A 21,240-nucleotide genomic window follows, 5' to 3' on the forward strand; every position below is an offset into this window, starting at 1 on the left:
TAGGACTGAGGGTCCAGCTCCTCCCTCCACATGGACAGTCACGGCTTGGGAGGTACTGTAAAACTGGTGTCTGCCACGGCTGTTTCATCTGATAAAAGCTTTTTTTTTTTTCATGCTTTTCCCTATTTCACTACAGCCAGTCTTCAATCTCTGTGGCCCCCAAGTCACCGGAGCAACGTACCCGCATTTCATCAGGGGCCAAAGGACAAAAGTGGATCTTCTCAGAAATGGTAAATGCACCGGTCAGCCCAAACTCCTCCGCCTGCACATCCCCCTCCAGCAGTCACTAACCCTCCGCCAAACTGCCAGCCTGGCCTTTCTCCACAGATCCCTGCAACTCCCTTGGTGCTGTCGTGCATCTCCCTCCTGCCCACGAGCTCCATGCAAAATTACAGAGTCGTTCCTTCGTTAAACACTTCAGACAGCAGGACCATGGTGGAAAACGAACGTGATTTGCAGTTTCTTTTGGCTGGCCTTGATGCTGACCTGGCGTTTTGGATCTCGCAAGGACAGGCTCTGAGACTTCTTTCCCAGGGCCCACCTTTGTGAAGTTTTACCTGCTTCACTAGGAGGTACTTTAACAGAAGCAGAGCAGGTATGAAATCAAAGCCTTGTCAAAGCAGCAGTTTGTTGTTAAACCATGTGCAGATACAGGTGATTTCTGAAGATCCCACTGCTAAGAGCGCGTACATTTTATGCTTCACAAGCAGTACGAGATGCATTCCTAGGGCATGACTGCTGTGTGCCGAGAGGCAGCACTGAAGACTCAGCCCAAGCCACACTCCTGGCTTAAGCTGGAGCAAACACAAAGGTTGAGTTTCACCAAACCAGCTCACAATTGCTCTGCATCCAAGGACCCTTCAACTACAGCTGCTTAGGAATTGCAGTGCCTTGTATACCAGAAAACAACACATCACTTGCATATACTTTAGAAATAAACATTACCACAGGTGCTCACCTCCTCCCATTCAGCTTGGGATGGAATTAATTTGGAGACTTGAGTTTTCCTCTTTACAGAGGCTCCAGCTCGCTCAGCACCTGGTACATCTGACACAGCAGCAAACAATTCCCCGCCGCAGCCAACTTCACCCTCCCGCTGCACTGGCGTCTTCCTACAAAGGACTCGGGCAGATCCTGGTAAATAATCCAGACCCCATTCCATGAATTTTAGCAGCCCAGCTAGCGCATATACCACACTCTCTCCTACACACCCCTACTAGTAGTAGCAGAACTATTGTCTCTCCTCCCCCCATTCTTGCAATGCAGACCGCTTTAGAGTCCTGCTCGCTATAGTAGAGCTCCAGCCAGGAAGTTTTCCTCTGGGGCTGTAAGTAGCCTGTAAGAATAACTGCGAGAGTTATTCACAAAATTGAAGAGACACTGGCAAGAAAAGAGTTGATCAAGCACTGTCACCACATTGCAGAGGAGGAAACATACCTTGCAGAACGTTTTTCTGAGACCAAGGCTCATACAGCTCAGCATCTCGGGAAGAATTGGATCCCCTTTCCCTTTGGAAAAATGGACCTAAATTAACATTCATGACTTTTTTTTTTCCAGGACGCTCTGTTGGGGCTGAAGTAAACTGCAGTCATAATGCTGCTGTTAACAGGGCTTTTAGTAATACCTCAGAGTCAGCTAAAGCATTATTACCAGGATAATTTCACTTCACTTCTAATAGAGCTTTCCACAGCCTGAAAGACCACACGTCATCCCTTGCAGTGTGCCGCCCCAAGGGAAAATCCGGCCTTTGCTGGAAATAGAACAAGGATCCCAGGATCTTTGGAGAATTTTGGTTCTATCCACACCCCCCAGCTGTACCACTGTAACAGCCAGACAGAGCTTTCAGGTGTGAGAACCAAGTGCCAAATACTGAAGTACATTGATTTCAAGCATCCAGCCTGAAACACACAGGAACCTCTCCAGAGGTTAAATAGGTAAATGTGCCAAGCTGAGCTTAGGTTCCTTACACCCTCATCGGACAAGATCCCTAAGATGGTGCTTGCAAGGCCCTCCTTAAGTGTTTTACCAACAAAAGCTCATTTTGCATAAGCAAGGCTAAACCTTTTGCTCTTTCCTCACCATGCTTTTCAACAGCTGTACTTACATCCCCACCCCAATCCATTCCATCACTGGCACAGACACCTCTTACTGACAGGTTTTCTATCTCGAGGAATCAAGTTGCCTTTTCTTCAGGAAGACACCATTAGTAGGGCAAACTCCTCCTGTCTACATGCAGCAGCTCTCCATCAGCAGGCTAAGCTGGCACTCCTGCAGGGCAGTCACTAGCAGAAACAGCTGGAAGATTCACTGCTAAACACAAGTTTTGTGGCTCAGCCAGGTTTTAGAACCCATTTCTTGACAAGCAGTAGCACTTGATTTACAGAATGCCCACGCAAAGGGAAATACCAACACTTAAACTGCTTCTTTTTCTTTCAAATATACCAGGGCCTGGAAGATACAATGTAGAGAGGGGCCACAGAGCTTGCTTACCCTGCTGCCCCAGTATCACCATGCAAGGAATCAGGAGACCCAACAAACATGAGACCTGGGCCTTTACAACTGAGAGGACCACAGGATTTCACCCATCATCAGGGGACTTGCTCCTCTTCAGTGATGACAAGAGGAAAAGAAATTCAGCTCAAGAACTAGTGCGTGTGTACTTGTCCTGGTCACCAGAAGAAACCCCACCATCTTCTCTGCTTTGAGGCAGGAGAAAAAGCTGAGCAAAGAATCCAATCTGCTCTCCAATAGGAAACCCACAATGCCACCTAGGCCAGAGGTTCCTCCCAGTGCCGACAGGCTAGAGGCAAGGCCAAGCTACCTACTGCCAGGCACATGAAGCTCTTCTCCCCTGGCTCCTGCAGTCCCTGGGAACAGCCATCCCTGGCATTTCATTTCAAAGAGGGATAGTCAGAGCCCTTCCACCCCACGAGCACATGCAGCTACTCTAGCACAGGGTGACGAGGCAGGCAGCCTGCAAAGTTATTTTCAAGCCTCAGGATGGGTTTGTGTCCTGGCTGTTGGGATTCAGGGGAAGCCAGACCTGTTACTACAGCGCTTGCCCTAATGAAGGGTAACACCTACTTCTGAGCCGCACATTTGGCACTGGCAAGAAGAGCTCACGGAAAGCTTTACGCAGGCCACAGGTTAGCAATGTTTGCTCTTGACAGTGTGTTTGGGAGCGCTGGCTTGAGGCAACTCCACTTCTAAGCTCAGCATTGCTGCGAGCAAATGATTTCAGGGCAGCAAATGGGAAATGAGCATCTTCTAGCTTTGAAGTTTAAGAACCATCACCTTGGTTGATGCAGAGGGCAGGTGGTCCCCGGCCAAAACCCACTGTTCATGCAGCATGGGACAAGGACAAATTAAGCCAGCAACAGTTTGCAGAGAACTGGGTCTTTTATTATTAAGTATTTAAGGTGCTACAAAAAAAGTAAGGAGCCTTCATACAGCAACTTCTTTTCTGCAGTCTTAGCTCTGTTGAAAGAAGCAAATACAGCTCATTAGTAGAGAGTCTTTTAGTAAATAGCCTAATACAGCAGTTTCAGTCAAAGATGGATACTTACAGCTGGGCACTCAATTGCACCATTATTGATGTCATCAATGATATCATGAGGGTGCCTGCCATCAATGCTACAGCCCACAGACTGGGCAGTTCCAAGAATCTCCTTGATTGTCCCTGCAGTGGGAAGATACAGCTTGTCAGTGCTTTACCACAGGAAAAAACTTTGAAGAACACGTAGAGCACTCAATTCCTCCCAGCCCTCAGCTGCCCCTCCCTCCCTTTGGGGTTTGCAGGCTGTAGCCACGGGGTTCACGAGGGGGACAGCAAGCCACTTCAGCCACGTCTAGCACACTCACTTCCAGGGAACGCACCAGCAGAGCGCACCACATCTGTTGCCACGTATGTTTTGCCATCCTGTACGACCTTCACCAGAAGGCCTGAGGCTGGCTCACACAGCCAGCACAAGGTTGTTCCTGTGGTGCTCAGTGCCCGAGTGGCAAAGCCACAGGACGAGCTCCACCACCACCCCACAACTACAGGGCCCTCCCAGGATCAGACCAGAACCTGGCTCAGGCACTCGGAGCAAGCAGAGGGAGGACTCGGCGCGATCCCAGCACCAGTACTTACCCGAGAGCTCTCGAGCCAGGGACCTGTGTCGCATCTGCCGCGCAATGTTCACTATCTCATCGAAGCTGACACTGCCGCTGTGCTTAACTGAAGCAAAGCAACAGCACCAGTAAGTTCACGTAAACACAGGGCACTTCCAGTCCCCTACACTTCATTAGAGAAGCCCCATTCCCAGCACTCAGACCGCATGGAAACCAGAGTTTACAACCACAGTGGGGCTGCCATCAGCACGCCTCTTCCCAGACTTCAGCACAAAGTTACCAGAAGAACAACTCCGTTTCCTAAGCTGGCGGTTTCTGTCAGCTCACCTCTGGACTGTACTAGTCCATGCACTACAAGACAGGTACAGTGGGGGGTGGCTGTTCTACCCCATCTTCCAAGAAACCGAACTCTGCTGGCATACAGACTGATGTCTGTACTCTGACATCTAAGGAATTCCCGCTGCCCAAGACACAGCCCTATGGCCCTTGTTTGCCAGTTTATGCCAAGTGATCCAAGAGGCAGGGACCTATTCCCCTCTTAGCACCAAATTGCATTCAGAACTAAAGCGAGCTGAACACTTACTGTTTTTCTGCTTCTTTCTGTCACGAGGAGGCTCCTTCAGAGCTTTGATAATCAGAGCAGAGGCAGAAGGAACAACCTCAATCTAAATGAAAAGAGATTAAATTTCCCCCCCCTCCAAGCAGAAGCAGGTAGCCAATGAAAGCACTCAAGGAAGCAGTCAGTGCCCGCAAGGCTCCTGCCGGAGCACTGCGTTCCGGGTTAGTTCACTCGTACACAAGGCTTTTTTGTGATGCAGAAACTTGTTCCCAGCCTTTCGGCACAGGCCTCCCCACAACCAGAAGAGGACTGCTTCCTGGGCTGGGGCTTCCTCTCAGCTCACCACTGGAACATACCAGCCACAGAATTCAGGACAGGTATAGTGGCAGGTGGCTACAAGATTAGATAAGGAGGCTTTCTGTAATTTATGTTGCTTGAAATAGTTTTTTCCTGGTCAGATGTTCTGTAGAAGGAACAGTTTATCTGCAACAGGATAAAAGATCAACTTCTGCACGTGGGCAGATCTCATCCCATCGCTCACAGGCCGGGAACCTTCAGCCTGGCAAGCGCCAGGCTTCACACACACACCCCCCACCACTGCCGGGTTCAAGCCAGAGGCGCTCGCAAGGCTCACGCGAGTGTTTCAAGGTCTTTCCCAGAAGACCCCCACGCAGTTTGCTGCGTGGAACTCATTTTATCCACCTCGGAAGGATGAAGGGCTGAGTCGACCCTGCCAGGATTTAAGCTTGTGGTTCGAGCAAGCAGAGCTCGTTTGTGCTTGACGCTTGCACCACTAAGCCATCCCTTGTGGCGTGTAGTACCTGAGCTTGCCTGTTCTGGATGGTGAGCTTCACCGTGATCCTCAGCCCCTTCCAGTCACCCGTGGCCTTGGCAATGTCATCGCCAACCTTCTTGGGAGACTAAGGATGGACGACATATTACGGTCACAAAAATATCTCTTGGAGCAAAGCGGAGCATCCCCGTGCTACACCGCACCCCACACACGGCTCCGTTTCTTCCGCCGCACCGTGCTACCGCCAAAGCCCTCCCTCGCTCCCAGGCCCGACGGCGGGGCGGGGGCAGCCGCCCACCACCGGACCCGCACCCGGGACCCGCTTCACCCCGCGCCGCCGCCTCACGCCTGCGGTCCCCCCTCCCTGCCCCGTCCCGCGCCCAAGCGACCCAGCGGGGCAAGGGCCGCCGCCCTCCGCCTCGGCCCCGTGAGGCCTCCCGCCGCCCCGGCGGGTCCCGTCTCTCCCCCGCGCCCGGTGCCGCGGTACGTACCAGGCCCAGGGGGCCGATCTTGGGGGCCAGAGCGGAGGTGGCGCCGACCTCCCCGCCGGTGCAGCGCAGGTACACTGCGGGCACAGCAACGCGCGTCAGCCCCGCTCCGCCGGGCCCGGCCCGCCCTCACGGCCCGGGCCCGGCCGCTCCGCTCCCCCCCTCCTCCCGCTGCGCCCCGCCGCCCCCGGCCCGGCACGTACCGACTTTGATCTCGTTGGGGTCGAACTTGGGCGGCATGGCGGCGGCGCCGGGCGCGGATGGCGGCGGATGCGGGCGGCTGCGGCCTGGCGGGGCGGCGGAGAGGCGGCCCGCGGCGCGCGGGCGGCAGATATACCGGCCGAGATCTCGCGAGAGGGCGGGCGCGCGCGGGCCCCGCCTCTGCCGCCGCGTCGTCGGGGCGGGCGCCTTCCCGCCCGGGGGCGCACGAGCGCTGCGGGACGCTGGGCAGAACTCTGTGGTTGGAGCGAGGCGCTCTGGCCGCTTTTCTCGATGGTCCCCGGGGCCCGGAGGCCACGTGACCGCTGCAGGGGGCGGGCGGGGAGGTGTCGCGTCATGGCGGCGGGGAGCGGTGAGCGAGGCCGGGCCGGGCCGGAGCGGGGGGGGGCGATCGGCCCCCGGGGCCTCGGCAGCGTGTGCGGGTCTCTCCTCCCCTCAGCGCGGAGGCGCGGGGTCTGGCGGGGCCGGGTTTCGCGGCGGATCGGCGGCGACCACCTCTGCCCCTCCCGAGCGTCCGAGGCTCCGTGCGGGCGTGCGGTCCCTCAGGCTGCGCCCGGGCTCCTCAGAGGGGCGAGAGCGCGGGAGGGCACAGGGCACCGTGCAGGCGCTTCTGCTGCCTCCGCAGAGGCGACCGGGGGTTTGGGAGCAGGTGGGGCCCGCATCGGCGGGCGTGTTTGCTGCAGGAGCAGAGGCTGCCCTTGCTCATTGTTGCTGCTTTCCTCAGGTGTCGGGGCCGGTGCTGGCGGCGCTCAGGCCTTCAGGCACAGAACGGCTCCATTCTGGCTGATAAAAGAGTAAAGAAGAGGAGGACGGAGAAAGATAGCCTTTGGAAGCTGTGTGAAACCTGGGAGGGGGACACTGCAGGGAATCCCTAAAGAGAAGAAGAAGAAGAGAATAGTGGCAATAAGGGAAAGAAAGGACTGAGAGGCAGAGCTGGAGCTGGTGAAGAAGAGAGGAGATTTGTTGCAGGCATTGCCAGGGGAGGACCTTGACAGGATCGAGCAGAGCCTGGTTATTACAGGGGGTGGTACAACTCTCATGACAGCTCTCCAGCACAAAGAGCAAACGTGCTGTGGGAGAGTAAGTTACAAAGCCGCAGTTCGCCTTCTGTCTCCTTCCTGAATCTTGTTCCAGTGCGTGTTGGGCTGCAGGGCTTGCTGCTACCACTGCTGGTTGCTTGATAACCTTCCTCTCAGTGAGCAGGACCTGCTGCCTGGGAGACACTTGGTGACAGCTCTGTCCTTCATGACTAGGCGGCATCTCTGCAGGAGCCCCACTCAGATCCAGACGCTGACTCACTGCTGCATTGCTGTGCTCCTGAGCATGTTTTCCCAGAGAAAATAAAATCTCTCTTCCTTCCAGACCCCCATCCTGTCTGTTACAGTGCCACGCCATATTTATGATGTCCAAAATGTTTCAAAAATTGGGGTTTGGTTCTTTTTATATAGCCATGTTGCTGTTTCTCTTTGATTACATTTGTTTGTAAAATTAGGGGTTTGTTTATTTTACTCTCAGCATCCAAACAGCTGCAGGCTGTAAAACACACAGTGGGCATTCCCCTGCCTTTTCTCGCCCTGTGTGTGCGTTGCTGTTGCTTAGGCAGGCAGAGCGGCTGCCTGCAAAGACCAGCCACTGGCATCCGTAGGGACGCGGGATTTGCAATTGATGGATGCTCACTTACTGCAGGGTGGGTGCTGTCACTTACACATAGTTCTTTCAGTAACTTGATAAATAAAAAATACATCATATAAAATGTTGTCACATGGGAAAGGCCCTGCTCGTTATTGACTGCTGAGCGCTAGTCTCACTTAAAATTGATGACGGTCAGCAGAGCACACAAAGCCAATGTCACAGAGAGAGGCACAGCTTTGCTTTTGCAGATTTGACATGTTTTTTCACCAAGGCAAGTTCTGACATTTAAAGGCTGTTCAATCCATTTAACAAGTCTCTGAGCCTTCATCTTTTGACCCCTGACAGGATTCTTTCCCTGTCCAACTCTCTGTCCTTCAGCCTTCATGTCTTTATGCATTTTCTTGGGTGAAATTTTACTGATTTTCCATTACCCTCATGACTAATAAAAGGTATCTAGCTGTGACAGAGAAAGGTAAGCCATGACGAGGGGATGCATGAGCCTTCAGCAAAGAGTTGAACATGTTCTGCAAAGTTACGGATGTCTTGCTGCAGGCACCCTTTCCTGGTTTCTCATCTTTAAATTTCCTTCTTTTGTTTCTGTCTGGAATGGCTGACCCTTGCTTATGGCTCTTGATTGCTTTCCTGCATTTCCACACTGGCTCCTGACAATGAACTTCTGTTCTTGCTTAATCTTCTGAATTTCTGCTCTTACCTCCCCTCCTGGGGGGAGGTGAGTCTGAGGGACATTTCAGTAGACTGAACTTGTTAAAAAGACAGCAAAGTGGGATGGCAAGGAAGGAGCTGTGAAACTGTTAGGGTTCGATTCTAACGCACAGAATGAGCTGGTAGCCACCTTCTGCTGTGTCTCAGCTTGTTCCAGCGGAGTGGTGTGACAGGAGTACAGCGAAACGGGACACCTTTGCCTCCTTGTTTCTGGAGTGAAATGAAGGGTGGGTGCTTGGATGCATTTAGACTGAAGTTATATTTTGCTTTTACAGTAAGGATTTAGCTACATAAAGCTCTGTTTAGTTTTTGGCAGAGATCTCCAGGCGTGAGGAACATCTCTGGCTGTATCCTGTGGCTACGTGCTTCTCAGTATAGTTTGAGACCAATCTGTAGACACTGAGTTGACAGAGAACCATCTCTTATGCACAACACGAGCTTCACTGAGCACTAAATGAACTGCGTTGTGTAGCTGTGCCATTTACTGGTGAACGCACTGGTGAAGTATTGACTCTTTTGTATTGTTTTTAAAATTGCTTATTAAAACAATGTTTAAAAAAGTCATTGCAAAGTGAAACTTCCAATGCAAGCTTCATAGCGTGTATCTCAGTTTGGGCTTTCGGCAGCCGTAGCTCCAGCCTGGGCCCACCCTCTTTGCCGTGCACTGCTGATCATGGCTCTTTAGGTTCCTCGTGTACCCCAAGGCATCTTGCCCAGCCAGTTCAAGTCCCCCCTTTTGGGCTCACTGTTGCTCTTCTGCTCTTCTCATCTTATCCCAGTCTTATCACCGAGGCAGATTCAGTCCCACCTGCATCAGCTCCCTTTGTGAGTCCTTGTTCACCAGCAGCCCCAACTCGGACCCTTTCTGTATTGCCAGTTTTTGCCCCTGCTCTCATGGAGCTTCAGATGAACTCCTTTTCCTCCTTGATTTTATTGCTCAGCTAGTCCCCTTTTTCCAGCATCCCAATTGGTACCCATCTAATTACCAGCCGGTCTCCCCATTTCTTGTCCAGCCTTAGCTTTACGCCCTTTCCACAAAATCCGCCAACACATTCCCTTTTTCTCCCCTGCTGGTTCAGTCCTCTTCCAGAATTGACTCCCATTCTGTTACCCCTTCACCCACCTCCAGTTCTGATTTCACAAGGCATTTTACTGCGATCCACTCTTTCCTTTCTGGTTCAACTTCTCTTCCCTTTACCCTTGAATCAGCTGGTGTCTTTGCATACAGTCCAGCTGAATTAACAGAAAAACATTCTCCAGCTCTCAGTCCTGTAGTGACCCGGAACACCCATTTTGGGGAAGATCTGGCTGCCCTGTAAGCCCAGGATGGAGTATGGCAATCTGGCCTGGAGACACAGCCTGGGAGAAGCTCCTGAGCGCCCGGGAGGGCAGATGGCACACCCCAGCATGTGGCTGGGGCAGCAGCGATTGGCTCTAGTTGGTAGTCAGAGTTTTTCTGAAGTTAGGTTCTTTTGGCTTTGCAGGCAGTTATTAGACTATTGTAAATTGATTTGGTTTTATAAGCCTATTAAAAATCTGACTTTAAGCTATTAGGTGTTTGAGCAGAATCTTTTCATCTCACTGTGTGACTAAAACGGGGAAAATATTCCGGTGTGACTCTGCTTCTGCCTAGAAAGCAAATGAATCAAGTGTTTTGTTAACTTGAGACAACCCCTAAAGCTGCGAAGTGAAGTCTAGCTTGGGCATCCCGACTCCGGTGTCTGTCTGGGGTCCCCGTGACATCCCGGGAAGCGGCTGGGATGGTCTGTGTGATATGCCAGAGGAGGCTCTGCTGTACTCAGTAGTCATCAAGTCCCTTGCAAACAGTTATCTGTATTTTGAACTGCATTGGGGTCTTGTTTATTCTCACCTGCCCTGGAAGGGGAAGGCAGCTGTGTTGCTCTCAGGATTAGGAGTTTTTCACATTTCTAGCCTAGCTTCATTCTAGAACATTTTACAGTTGCTTATTATTGTGCCAGAATTGACTTTGAGTTTAAACAGTTTGGGTTTTGTCCCTGGTGCTTGATCTCTTGATACAGTTACAGCTTTTTTAGTTCCTATCCTAGAGTGGACCCTGCATTTTCCTGATCACTCAGTAGCTTTTGTACATGCTCCAGCTTGACTTAATTTGTCTTGCACAGGGATGGCCAAGACAATCAACCTGTCTCAGAGACACAGCAGTGCTTTTGTGGCTCGTGTTAACACTTCCACCATGGAGGTGTGCTGGAACCTGCCTGTTTGATCAAGCCAGAGAAGGCCTTAAACAAAGACAATTGCTGAGACAGTGATTTTTTTCTTTTTTCTCCCCCCCCCCCCCCCCCCTTATTAGAGCACAGTTCTGTAGTCCAGGCTCCCCAGCAAACACATACTCCAGGAGCCCTCTGCCTTTATTTACGCTGATCATTTGTGCCACTGAGACGGAGCTATAGTCAAAACTAAAGATGCCACTCTTCTTCCGTAAGAAGAAACCCAGCGATGATGCTCGGAAGCGCCTTGAATACCAAATGTGCCTGGTAAGCAATGCTGAGGGCTTTTCTGTTCTCTGTGTCTAGTCCTGGATGCCAGGTGAATTGGTACGTCCCCTGCGTTACCAGTAACAAGTTACTGATCTCACCGAGACAGCAGGTCGTCTTCCTAATGTACATCAGAGAATTCCTGTTTTCTCCATCTCCCTTTGCCCTCCCATCCACAGGTCCCCTTCGTGCCACTTCCGTCCGTCTCTGCTGCTGTGGTTCCACGTAACGTCCTCCACCCCACCCCACCCCACCCCACCCCACCCCACCCCACCTGCCAGCCTGCATCTGGGACCCCATCCCTCCTTCCTCCTCCATGCCCCTCACTCTTACAGATCTCCCGGTTTGCTTTTCCTACCAAGGAACCTGTGACATCCCCTTTCCCATCATAATTGGCTTTCCTTGTGCCTCTCTTTTGCTTCTTATTATTATTATTTTGTTTCTTCCTATCATTCAGAGGATTATCTGGTTAGATGCTGCTGTTTGTTTTCCTGGACTAGGATTTGGCCAGGATCCTCTGGGGTAGATCCTCAGCAGGTTGCTGTCATGTCAGCGAGGTCGGCAGAAGGACCTGCCTTACAGCAGCTGCAGTTTTGAAGTTGGCTTTCTGAAAGCAATCTTCTTCAGAATTATTTCACCTATTCTGCCGTGGGAGATGTGGAGCAGTGCTGGCATAGGGGATCTGCTGTGCTCTACCCCAGAGGCACCTGCATTTTAAAAGTGACAAAATTATGCCTGTTGGATGTTTGTAAGGTATTTTGGAAAGGAAGGCTTTGTTATGTACCAGTAATGAAACCAGTTTTCCTGAGTTTATTCAGTTGAAGGGTTTCTGTTCAGCTCCTGTGGGGCTGGGGAGGGATATCTTAATCTCTCTGTTCTAGGATTAGTCCTATATCGCATGTGCTTAGTTTAGGGTCAGATATCCAGTTCTGAAGACTTAACAGAGGTACTGACACAAGTAGATTTTATTGCCTCGTGCAGTACCTTTTATTTAAGAAAATAATTCCAGAGATGCAGTGCTGCTCACGGTGAGGTTTGCCCAGTTTCATTGCTGTTAGCAACTGCATTGAATGTAGTTGATTTGAACATGGAAAACCACTTTTGTACAGAAGCAGTGACTCCTTGCTCCTTCTTACACAGCAGAGCTGGCTCTGCAGGTCCCATGGAAGCAAAAAGGCAATAGTAGGTTATTTTGGTTTCTGTGTGCGGTTCAGAAGAAGGTCGGTCTGCTGGGTGAGACATGCCAGTGACACAGCAGGCCCTTTACAGGCTAGGGTGGCCCTGCTGTTGTTCCTAGGAAGTGCCTCTCCTGAGAACCCGTCGTTTCCTTTCCATATCCTTTCAGTTAAAATTGCAGAATTAGGATGTGCTTTGGTTCTTCGTGCAGAAATTAATTTATTGCACCAAAGGAGGTTTTCTGCAGTTTGGTTTCCTGGTTGCTTTTGCTTGCTGCAGTTGTAGCAGCACACCCTTTGCTTCTAGCGTCGTCATTGAATTACATAGCTGCGGCAGAGAACTGTCATTGCATTTTCTAGGGAAGGGGCCAGTTGAGTAGTTTAGTCAATACCCAGCAAGAGGCCATGTATTTCTGCATGGTCTAATTCTCTGGGCGCGTATCTTCTCTCTCCAGGCAAAAGAAGCTGGTGCTGACGACATTCTTGACATATCCAAATGTGAACTCTCAGAGGTATGTTGTCTACAACTTCCAGTATTAGCTCACAGGTCTGAGTTCTCTGTCTGCTGCTTGTTACCAACTGTCAGACTTAGTATTACGTCTATGAACCTTGAGGCAGAAATGGCCTTGCTACTGGTCTGCTTCTGCCTACGTCTGCTGAGCTCTGGCTTTCAGGTGAGGGCTTCTTCTGCTTTTTTTTGTGGGAGATTGCCTGTCCTACCTGATGCTTCCACAACATTTCTGTCCTGGGAATCCTTTTTCATTTGATAAGATGGGAAGGGCAGAGTGGTCTCGTACCCTCCACCAGTACCTTGGTAGGACTCTAGTTTGGGACCTCATGGCCTAATTTTGCAAGTCATAAAGGAATTTGTTTGCCAAAGGCTGACTGTTTCTAATCTTAGAGCTACAAAGTCTGCCACCTGCACTTATTTTTCTGTATAAGTGAAAATCCCTGGTTCCAGGCTGCTGGTTAGGGATGGAAATCTCACTTCCAGCTTGGCTTCTTTTATGGCAGCCAACTAAATTAGAAACAAGCTGTCTGCTGGAGTGTGAGCGGTTAGTGACAGATTGCCAGGCTTTCAGAGGAGACACAGCTTTTCATTCTGGCAGCCAGGCAATCCTGTTAAGCAGAAGCCTGTTTCTATTTCACTTTCAGTTTTTATTCATTGTCGTGTGTTTCTAAAACACGTTGCTACCTGTGTAACCTTTTGTCACAGGATGCCCTTGTCAAACAAGCTAATAGATATTGCACCGCTCTTTGGGGAGAGATTTGGGACCGTCCTGGAGAGGATAGCTGTCTGCTGTGCAGTATGCAATGGCTTTGCTGAGACTTTGGGATGTTTTGTTCCAAGATCGGATGCCAACAGCATCTTGTGTGTAGGTTTGTGAGCTGTGTGGGACAGTCTGCGAGCCAGGCTGGGTAAAAGGGTGGCAGACAGAGGATGCACTGAGCCAGCTCCATTCATAGCCACAACTGGTCTTAGATCCCCAGCGGCTCCTTTTGGATCGGTACCATAAAACTCTGTCTTGCTGTTTCTTTTTAGCCTTTGTTGTTTCAATAGAGAAAGTGAGCCATCAGTTTGGTCTTAAAATTAACTCTGGACAACAGTTTGGCTGATGCTGGTTCCATGCTGCAGGGTAGGTCACGGTGCTCAGCCTTGGCTGGCATGGGCTGAATTTGCTGGACTATCCCTTCCTGACTGCCCCTCTCCTGCAGAGCGTAGCACATAGGAGGACACTCAGTCCTGCCCTTTCTCAGCCCACTGCAGCGTGTTTGCTGGGGTTGCAAAACCATAAAATACATTTGTATGCTGACTAACTGAAAATATACCTGAACTCTTGAGTCATCTGCACATTGAATATTAAATCATGCAAGACTTGGACTTCTGCCTAAACCTCAGTCTGTTTTGTGCTATGCATGACACTGTCATGTTGTGGAGAGCCATTGCAAGCTGTTTAAATGGAAGCTACCTGGGAAGTACTGGCATCCTGTGCCAAAACCAGGGGACGGTAATTTTAAGTATTACTTGCGTTTTCATTAAAGTTAATTATTCACACTTTACAGGTGGATACTGTAGAAGTGCTTACAAAGATAGTATCTTGAGAAGTCTGACACGACTATTTTTTAATTGTTTTTAGGTTCCTTATGGGGCCTTTGCAACTTGTAAAGTCTTGCAAAAGAAGGTAATGTTGCAATCATAAATTATTAGATAATTCTATTATTATGCTTGAGTATTACTGTTGTGTTTGAAATGACTGTATGTGGTTGTTTATATGTTGCTTCAGAAGAAGTTTGCTTGTAATGAATTTGGCCACTTGTACGATACTACATAAAGAGCAATTTGGGTAGGACTAATCCTGTCTGTGTGCTTTAGAGCTAACTTCTCTCATGAAAGATGAGGCGATTGTTTCCGTCTTAGCCTATCTAATGATATTTCTCGTGTAAGAAACTAGGCTTTTGTTTAGATCTCATGTTAAATGTTTGATCTTCTGTGAAAATCCATTTATTATTTTAATATTATATGATACTGTATTTTAATATTTTATATGATACTGAATAAGGTCTTAAGCTCTTATACAGCCTCTGCAATTAAATCTCAATGACTGTGCTTGTTCTAGACAGCGGTGTCTCTTGTGTTCATGTTCCAATGGGATTTTTCCTCCTCAGGTGCTTATTATTCATACAAATAATCTGACATCTTTAGTTCCAAAGTCCTGCAGCCTCCTGAGTCTCATAACTGTGAAGGTAATTGTGATTCTTAACAGTTAATCTGCAGCCTATTTTCCTTGCATTCTAGCTGCATTAAAACACACTAGCCCAAATAAATCCTTTCTGTCTGACTGTCTTCACCAAGAATCGGTAACAAGGTGTGAAACCTGCCTTTCCTAGGTTTACCTCCCAGCTAGACAGATAGCAGTCACTGAGCAGTTTGTATAAAATAATAGTCAGTCCCAGGACTCATTTGTCCTCTTCATAATCCCACGCTTCCCTCCTCAACAGCCTCTCACGGTGGTGGTCAGTCAGGGCTGAGTGTGTTACGGGGTAGATCCATCTCTCTTCTGCGCTGGTGGGTCATCTGAATGTGAATGAAACTGGTGATGGGTGATGGTGTGTGATGTGGCTGTATTGCCGTACCTGTCATATAAATGCTGAGGGCTTTCAGCTCCACCACCCTCGTGCTGTGGTTCCACAAGAGGCAGAGTCACTCCAGCAGCTCACCTCTCCCCGTGGAGGAAGGTCTCCAGGCATAGTCCTGCCCTCTCCCTGTGCCAGTGCTGGTGTTGGAGCAGTTCAGCTCACTGATCCTGCAGAAAACGCCTTTTTCTGCCAGGCTGGCTCCATGGAGATGATTTATCCAGTTGGCTCATCCAGTTTTGTGGAACAGCTCCCTTGATGTCACTCCTCTCCCTAGTCTTTTGCTTGTTTATCGATGTATAGAGGCTTGACTTTTCAAAAGACCTACAAGAAATTAAGTGCCTATGTCTCCTTGAAAACTTAAGCCGCTTCTCAAAGCCTCGTTGGAAGGGAAGTAACTTTCATTTATAGATAATTCATGACCTTTCATTCTTGCACCGTGACTTCTTTTCCCAACCTTGTTTGGTGAGATCATCTACTCTTCCAGGTTCTAGACCTGCACGACAACCAGCTGGCATCGCTTCCTGCTGATATTGGTCAGCTGACATCTCTTCAGGTAAAAGATCTGCAGCTGCATCCCAAGCGTCTGTAAAGGGCATGTTACAGGACAGCATGAATATGGGGTTACTGCTATTTGTCTTATAATTAATCACAACTTAAATGATGGTCCTCAGAATGTCAGATCTGTCTCATTGTTGAACTGGCTTGTTGGAGAGGGAGAGCAGGAGAAGAGCAGGCATGCTGAATTACGTAGTCCCAGCTTAGTGCAAGGGCTGTCAGTCCAAATGGCTCACACGGCCAAGCAGGTGCTACAAGCAAGCAGAGCTGGAGCTTCCAGTCCCGTTGATTTCACAAAATATTCATGTTTTACCATTCTCCCTGGTGTGATTGTGTTGAGAACTCAGTGCAGCGTATTGTAGTGCATGCTGAGGGTCCCCTCTGCTCGGGGTGTAGCTTTAGGTTCAGTCACCGCTCCCCAGTGGGAGCCGGGGTGGGGGAGCGCTGCCCTGGAGGGGAGGACACTGCTAACCAGTTCCCGCATCTGGATTCAGCACCTGCTCCTGCTGTTGGTTGCGAATAGGGTTTCTCACTGCATGCTGTAGCTAGATATACCCTGTATCCGTGGCTTCTGGAAAATAATCTTTTGTTTTAACCTAGAAAGCATTGTCTAAACCCGCTTGCACACTGTTCTGGGCCTGAAAATAGTCCCAACAGCATAGATGTGTAGAAGACCTGAGACTTGCATAAAGAATATCTTGAATATCTTTTCTGTTAATACCTTAGGTCCTAAACCTTGAAAAGAATCTTTTAAAATGTCTTCCACAATCTATAGGAGACCTCGCCCAGCTCCAGATGCTCAATGTGAAAGGTATGGCACGTTTCTTGTCGGTGCTCTGGGCAAAGCACCTTTTACTGTCTGGGTCATGTTGAGCTGCATTAGTAATTACTCCTTTCAACCAAGGCGAGCACCAAAAGGTTTACACTATGAATGCTAAGGAAGAACACAAGAAAGATTTGAATTCAAATAGTTGGCAAGGCAGGACAAATCATCTAAGCAGAAACTGGGTCAGACTTGGTCCATATGATGTTTTCATTCAGCCCATTGCCTTTTCTCAAAGAAGGGGTTGTTGGGTCATCGTGCCCGATCTCAACAGCTGAAAGCTTACTTGTGTGCCTGCACGTGGCCAGCATTTCAGAGCCCCAGCTGCCTCACTCCTGCAGCGAGGAGTGCTGAGAGGGCTGGAGGGACACATCCAGCCCTAGAGCCCGCTGGAGCATGAGACCACCTCGAGCTGGGAGGGCTGTGTGTGCCCTGCAGGAGTCCCAGGCCAGGGTTTGTCCCCCTCTGGATAATGATTTAGACCAGCCTAAGAAATCTGCCTATGGAGATTCAAGTGTAAGGAAAATAGTAGGTCTTTGGCAGAAGCAGTGCGGTAAAGCAAGCGGAGCAGTCAGCCCGGATAAACTGAATTACAGTTAAGTCCACCGACACCCGGAGCTCGGTCCTGTGAGCCTGCGTAGCCCTGCCAGGTTTGCACAGCCCTAACACAAAGGGCACAACCGTACCTTTTTTCAAGACTTCTGGGCATTTTCCAGTTACGCAGTGACATAAATCTGGGAGAAAAAGGAGACTTTGTTACAGGGAGCTGTTGCTGAAACAGGGAAGGAAATGGAGGGAGAGGCACTTGGAAGTGCAGCTCAGCTCATCACCCTATCTGTCTGCAGCACCTGGCCCCTGGCCCCTAGATGTGCAGTCCCACACTCAGTCCCTTTTCTCCCATCTCTGGCACTTGCGCCGAAAGGAAGAAGACTCCACGTGACCAATATTCTCCTGATAAAGAGCACAGATCCAGCCTGCAGCAGTGACCTCAGCCGAGAAGGTTGTTTCGGCATGAGGATCCACTGCTGGACCTGTGCACTCGGGATGTGTGCAAGTAGATCTTGATCCCCATTTGCCTTGGTGGGCAATGGCAGCTTTTGGAGGCCTCGTGTGACCCATGGCAGCCCTGTCCCTATAGTAGAGTATAGAAAATGAGTCATACATCTGATTACGGTTTGGTGTTCCAGCAGATGAACTTGCTGGGTCCTGCTTTGGAAAAGTTACGTGGTACTAAATGACTTTTCTCTCTCTCTCTCCAGGTAACAAGCTGAAGGAGCTGCCTGCTACCGTGAGTGGCTTGCGGAGTCTGCGCACTCTGAATGTCAGTGAGAACATGCTGCAAGAACTGCCACGGGTGCTGGCTCACATCCGCACGCTGGAGGTACGCACCCAGCCAACTGTGTCTGTCTGTCCCCTTCGCAGGCTGCTTCCTTTCCTACTTGCTCAATACGATAACAAATTTAGCATAGAAAGTGAATATTTAGGGCTTGGGCAGGAGCCACCGTGGGGGATTGTAACAAGGCTATTTGCGGTTCATGGTGTCCAAAATAGCTTTTGCGTACCCTTCCTGCTTTGATCTTTTCTGATCGCTTTTTGCCACGGCTTAATCATGACAAAAGTAATCCACAGGGAGCGAACACCCAGGTATTTTCTGCCAGGGCTGTCTCTCTGAGAGCACGAACTGTGCCTGTGGGCTCAGGTTGACTCAGCCGCTTTCCACCAAGGCTGATTCTAAATGAGCAGATGGGATATTTCCTATGAGGTTTTTGTCTCCGTTGCTGTGACAGATCTCTGACTCATTGTCAGCCTCCATAGGTTTCTGGCTCCCTGGAGTGCACATTCAAAATGGGACAAGCATCCAGATTTTTATGGATGTGTTACCTTCTGGCTGCCAAACCTGTCAGTACGAGACTGTGCAAATGTCAGGCAACAGGGCTGACTCAGACACCGGCGTGGAGGATGCAAATAAATGCTCTCCTGTCTCGAACACACAACATTAGGCTTCTCTTGTGGGCAGTCTCTGAGATGAGGGATCTGTGCAGCTTGCTCCCCTGTGCTTGATAAAGTGGTTCCTTTCTGGGCCTTCCTGCTAAGCCCTTCTCTACAGGAGGCAACGTTGGGTCCTCTTGGTGGCCACAGTAGGACAAAACAGCAACTGGTCCTTCCATTTGTTCTTACTGGTACCCCTTTTCTCTCCATGTCCTTTGTATCACCATCCCTTCCAGTCATCATGCTTAAGGGCTCCAGCATACAGAAATTAATAGAAGATTTCTGTAATTGAGAAGTGCTGTGCCCTCTTGTGCTTAAACACAAAGTAGACATGTCTGCATGAGGGACATGTTCCACCGAAGGACCAGCTCAGAAGCTCCCAAATAAGAGACAGTGGAGTCACCTCTGAAAGGTGTCAAACGCGCAGTGGAAATTCAATACAAACTCGTATTTATGTCAGAATTTAGGGTAACGTGAAATTATCACTCCATAAGTGAAATTTTGGGGAGCTGCAAAGATAAGTGCAGTTGGACTCTGGCTGGGCCACCAGAATAACCTGCAGCTCTGTCTGTTCTCTTTTGGAGACGCTGACCTTGGATGCTTCTTCCATGACCTACCCGTCACCTGATATTTGCAGTGCAGGTACAGAGTCCGTTCAGCAGTTCCTCTGCAAAGGTAAGCAAGAAGAGTCGGTGGACGGTAGTGAGAGCTTGGGGGACTGCGCTGTGCTCTCCTTAGGTGCTGTGGCGTGTTCAAAGATTGCATCAATGAAGGACAAACATCGGGCCGACTCTGCTTGGGGTGGTTTCTGATGCTCTGCACATGTGGCAGGCTGGTCAGTGAGTTATGTGTCTTTGCTGGCAGACAGCAAAACAGGAATCATTCCTTGAGACTTGCTTCTTACTGTCACACTGAAATTTATAATGGTTTTGTTAAAACACCAGAATAGCTGAGTCAGAGACTGTCTCAGTGACCGTAAGAAATCAGTGCATCTCCCTGTGACTTTTTCTCGTTTGTATTTTCTCAAGTGGGAGGATTAGGCATTGTCCAGGCCTTGGGACAAGGAGATAGATTCAGTAGTCACTCGAGGTCCCTTCTACCCTCATTTTCTATGAGAAAGGACCTGGGGGCTGCAGACTGATTGTTTACTAAGAGAAAGATTAAACCAGATGGAAAACTCAGAGGACAAAGATAATGTACTGTGAGTCTGTAAACACTGAGTTTAATACAGACAGGAAGGTTTGGAAGAGGTTTTATGCAGGAGAAGTGCCTTGCCAGACGTTGTGCTAATCCCTGAAATAAAAGGACAGTCAGAACTTATTTTAATATGGGCAGTAACATTTGCAGCCCTGCAGAAGTCAACATGCCTGTACCCGTGTGAAGGAAGCATTTCTCTCTGAGCAGGTTAGCTTTGATCGTCTTCCTGGTGGGAATGGGGTGGCACTATCTCCTCTCAGAGCTTCTTCTTGTTAAGCCTGCCTGAGCTGAAGGAGCTCTTTTGGGTGCTCGTCTGTGTGTGAGGAGAGGGAGCACTGTTGGAAGCAGTCTCACACACCAGCCAGCCCTCAGCCATGCTGCCAAGGAGGTTTTTAAGCACCAAATGTTCTTGTTTTGTGTCTGATACCTTCCAGAGTGCGGAATTGCGTACTACCCTCCCTCACAGTATCTGCTCCCCACGCTGGAGAGTGATGGAGGAGGAACATCAGTGGATGGGGTGGACAGGGCAGTGCATAAGTACTTGGAGGAGGAGAGCACGTGGCAGGTGAGGTTCCACCGCGTGTGAAGTTGTCCAAGAGGGTTTTGGATTTGTCTCTCTGCCCCATCAATGGATCTCACAGTACTTAGCACATCATCCCTCATCACCTTCCCTGCCACAAGATGTGTCTTTTAGGACGAAGAGAGCATCAATGCCCAGAAGCAGGCATAGCACTGTGGGTGTGGGTGGCTCATCTCCTCCCCGACAGCTGGGGACGGTGTTACCGCTGCTGACTCCTGGAACACACGTCGTAAAGAGCTGTCTCCATCCTTGAAAGCAATGATGCAGTCAAGGGACAGGGGTGACAATGTGACACGGTGTGTGCAGCATGGTAACACATGCGGTTTTTTGGGGGGACAGCAAACTGCAGAAGAACCTTGTGATTCCCAGCCAAGTGCTAGGCATGTCCAGCCCTACCTGGGAAAGGTGAGGCTAGGCATGTACTTACATGATAAGCTGTGCTAATTCCTGTGCTGTTTAGCAAGTGCAGAGTAAATTTCTTTGACCCTAGAGAAGCATGAATGACTGGACTTTGTGGCCATGTTTATCTTCTTGCGCCTTTGGTTGATGTCTTTACTCAGTTAGGGGAAGATATAATGTGGGCTAATAATATCTACAAAAAATTGCTCCTGGGAGTAAATGTCTGCTGATATTGCTTATTTTTCAGAAAAAATTCTTGGATTATGAGAAGAGGAAGGTAAGGATGAACCCCTGCAAATGCTTTGTCTGCAGAATAGCTCCACTTTTTTTTCTGGTTTTCCCTC

The 21,240-nt window shown here is 49.6% G+C and overlaps 2 protein-coding genes and 2 non-coding genes across 8 annotated transcripts in view; 1 reads left to right on the forward strand and 3 right to left on the reverse strand.

The window, feature by feature from the left end:
• Positions 1-3,380: 3,380 nt before the first annotated feature.
• RPL12 (ribosomal protein L12) lies at positions 3,381-6,314 on the reverse strand. Its single transcript, XM_072882934.1, has 7 exons — positions 6,157-6,314; positions 5,957-6,030; positions 5,494-5,592; positions 4,697-4,778; positions 4,133-4,219; positions 3,567-3,679; positions 3,381-3,477 (listed from the first exon to the last, which is right to left on the reverse strand). The coding sequence occupies exons 1-7, from the start codon at positions 6,191-6,193 to the stop codon at positions 3,472-3,474; spliced, it is 498 nt and encodes a 165-aa protein (XP_072739035.1). The 5' UTR covers positions 6,194-6,314; the 3' UTR covers positions 3,381-3,471.
• LOC140661431 (small nucleolar RNA SNORA65) lies at positions 4,364-4,488 on the reverse strand. The gene has a single exon (XR_012045744.1). It is a non-coding gene; the product is annotated as a small nucleolar RNA SNORA65 (small nucleolar RNA).
• On the reverse strand, positions 4,934-5,062 carry LOC140661430 (small nucleolar RNA SNORA65). Its single transcript, XR_012045743.1, has one exon. It is a non-coding gene; the product is annotated as a small nucleolar RNA SNORA65 (small nucleolar RNA).
• Positions 6,315-6,402: 88 nt separating the features above from the next.
• The window catches only part of LRSAM1 (leucine rich repeat and sterile alpha motif containing 1), a 28,126-nt gene continuing 13,288 nt past the window's right edge, over positions 6,403-21,240 (forward strand). Inside the window, exons 1-13 of one of the 5 annotated variants that reach the window (XM_072882929.1) lie at positions 6,418-6,524; positions 6,897-7,859; positions 8,834-9,026; positions 10,857-11,040; positions 12,671-12,727; positions 14,354-14,398; positions 14,883-14,960; positions 15,838-15,906; positions 16,635-16,719; positions 17,991-18,112; positions 19,305-19,395; positions 20,352-20,482; positions 21,144-21,173. In XM_072882929.1, the coding sequence (XP_072739030.1) occupies positions 10,969-11,040; positions 12,671-12,727; positions 14,354-14,398; positions 14,883-14,960; positions 15,838-15,906; positions 16,635-16,719; positions 17,991-18,112; positions 19,305-19,395; positions 20,352-20,482; positions 21,144-21,173 (780 nt within the window). In that variant the 5' untranslated portion in view covers positions 6,418-6,524; positions 6,897-7,859; positions 8,834-9,026; positions 10,857-10,968. Of the gene's footprint in view, positions 6,525-6,896; positions 7,860-8,833; positions 9,027-10,856; positions 11,041-12,670; positions 12,728-14,353; positions 14,399-14,882; positions 14,961-15,837; positions 15,907-16,634; positions 16,720-17,990; positions 18,113-19,304; positions 19,396-20,351; positions 20,483-21,143; positions 21,174-21,240 lie in introns of those variants that run through there. The other 4 variants (XM_072882931.1, XM_072882930.1, XM_072882932.1 and 1 more) reach the window with 4 other exon arrangements.

This window comes from Ciconia boyciana, chromosome 18, assembly GCF_034638445.1.
Source record: "Ciconia boyciana chromosome 18, ASM3463844v1, whole genome shotgun sequence".
Lineage (NCBI taxonomy): Eukaryota > Metazoa > Chordata > Aves > Ciconiiformes > Ciconiidae > Ciconia > Ciconia boyciana.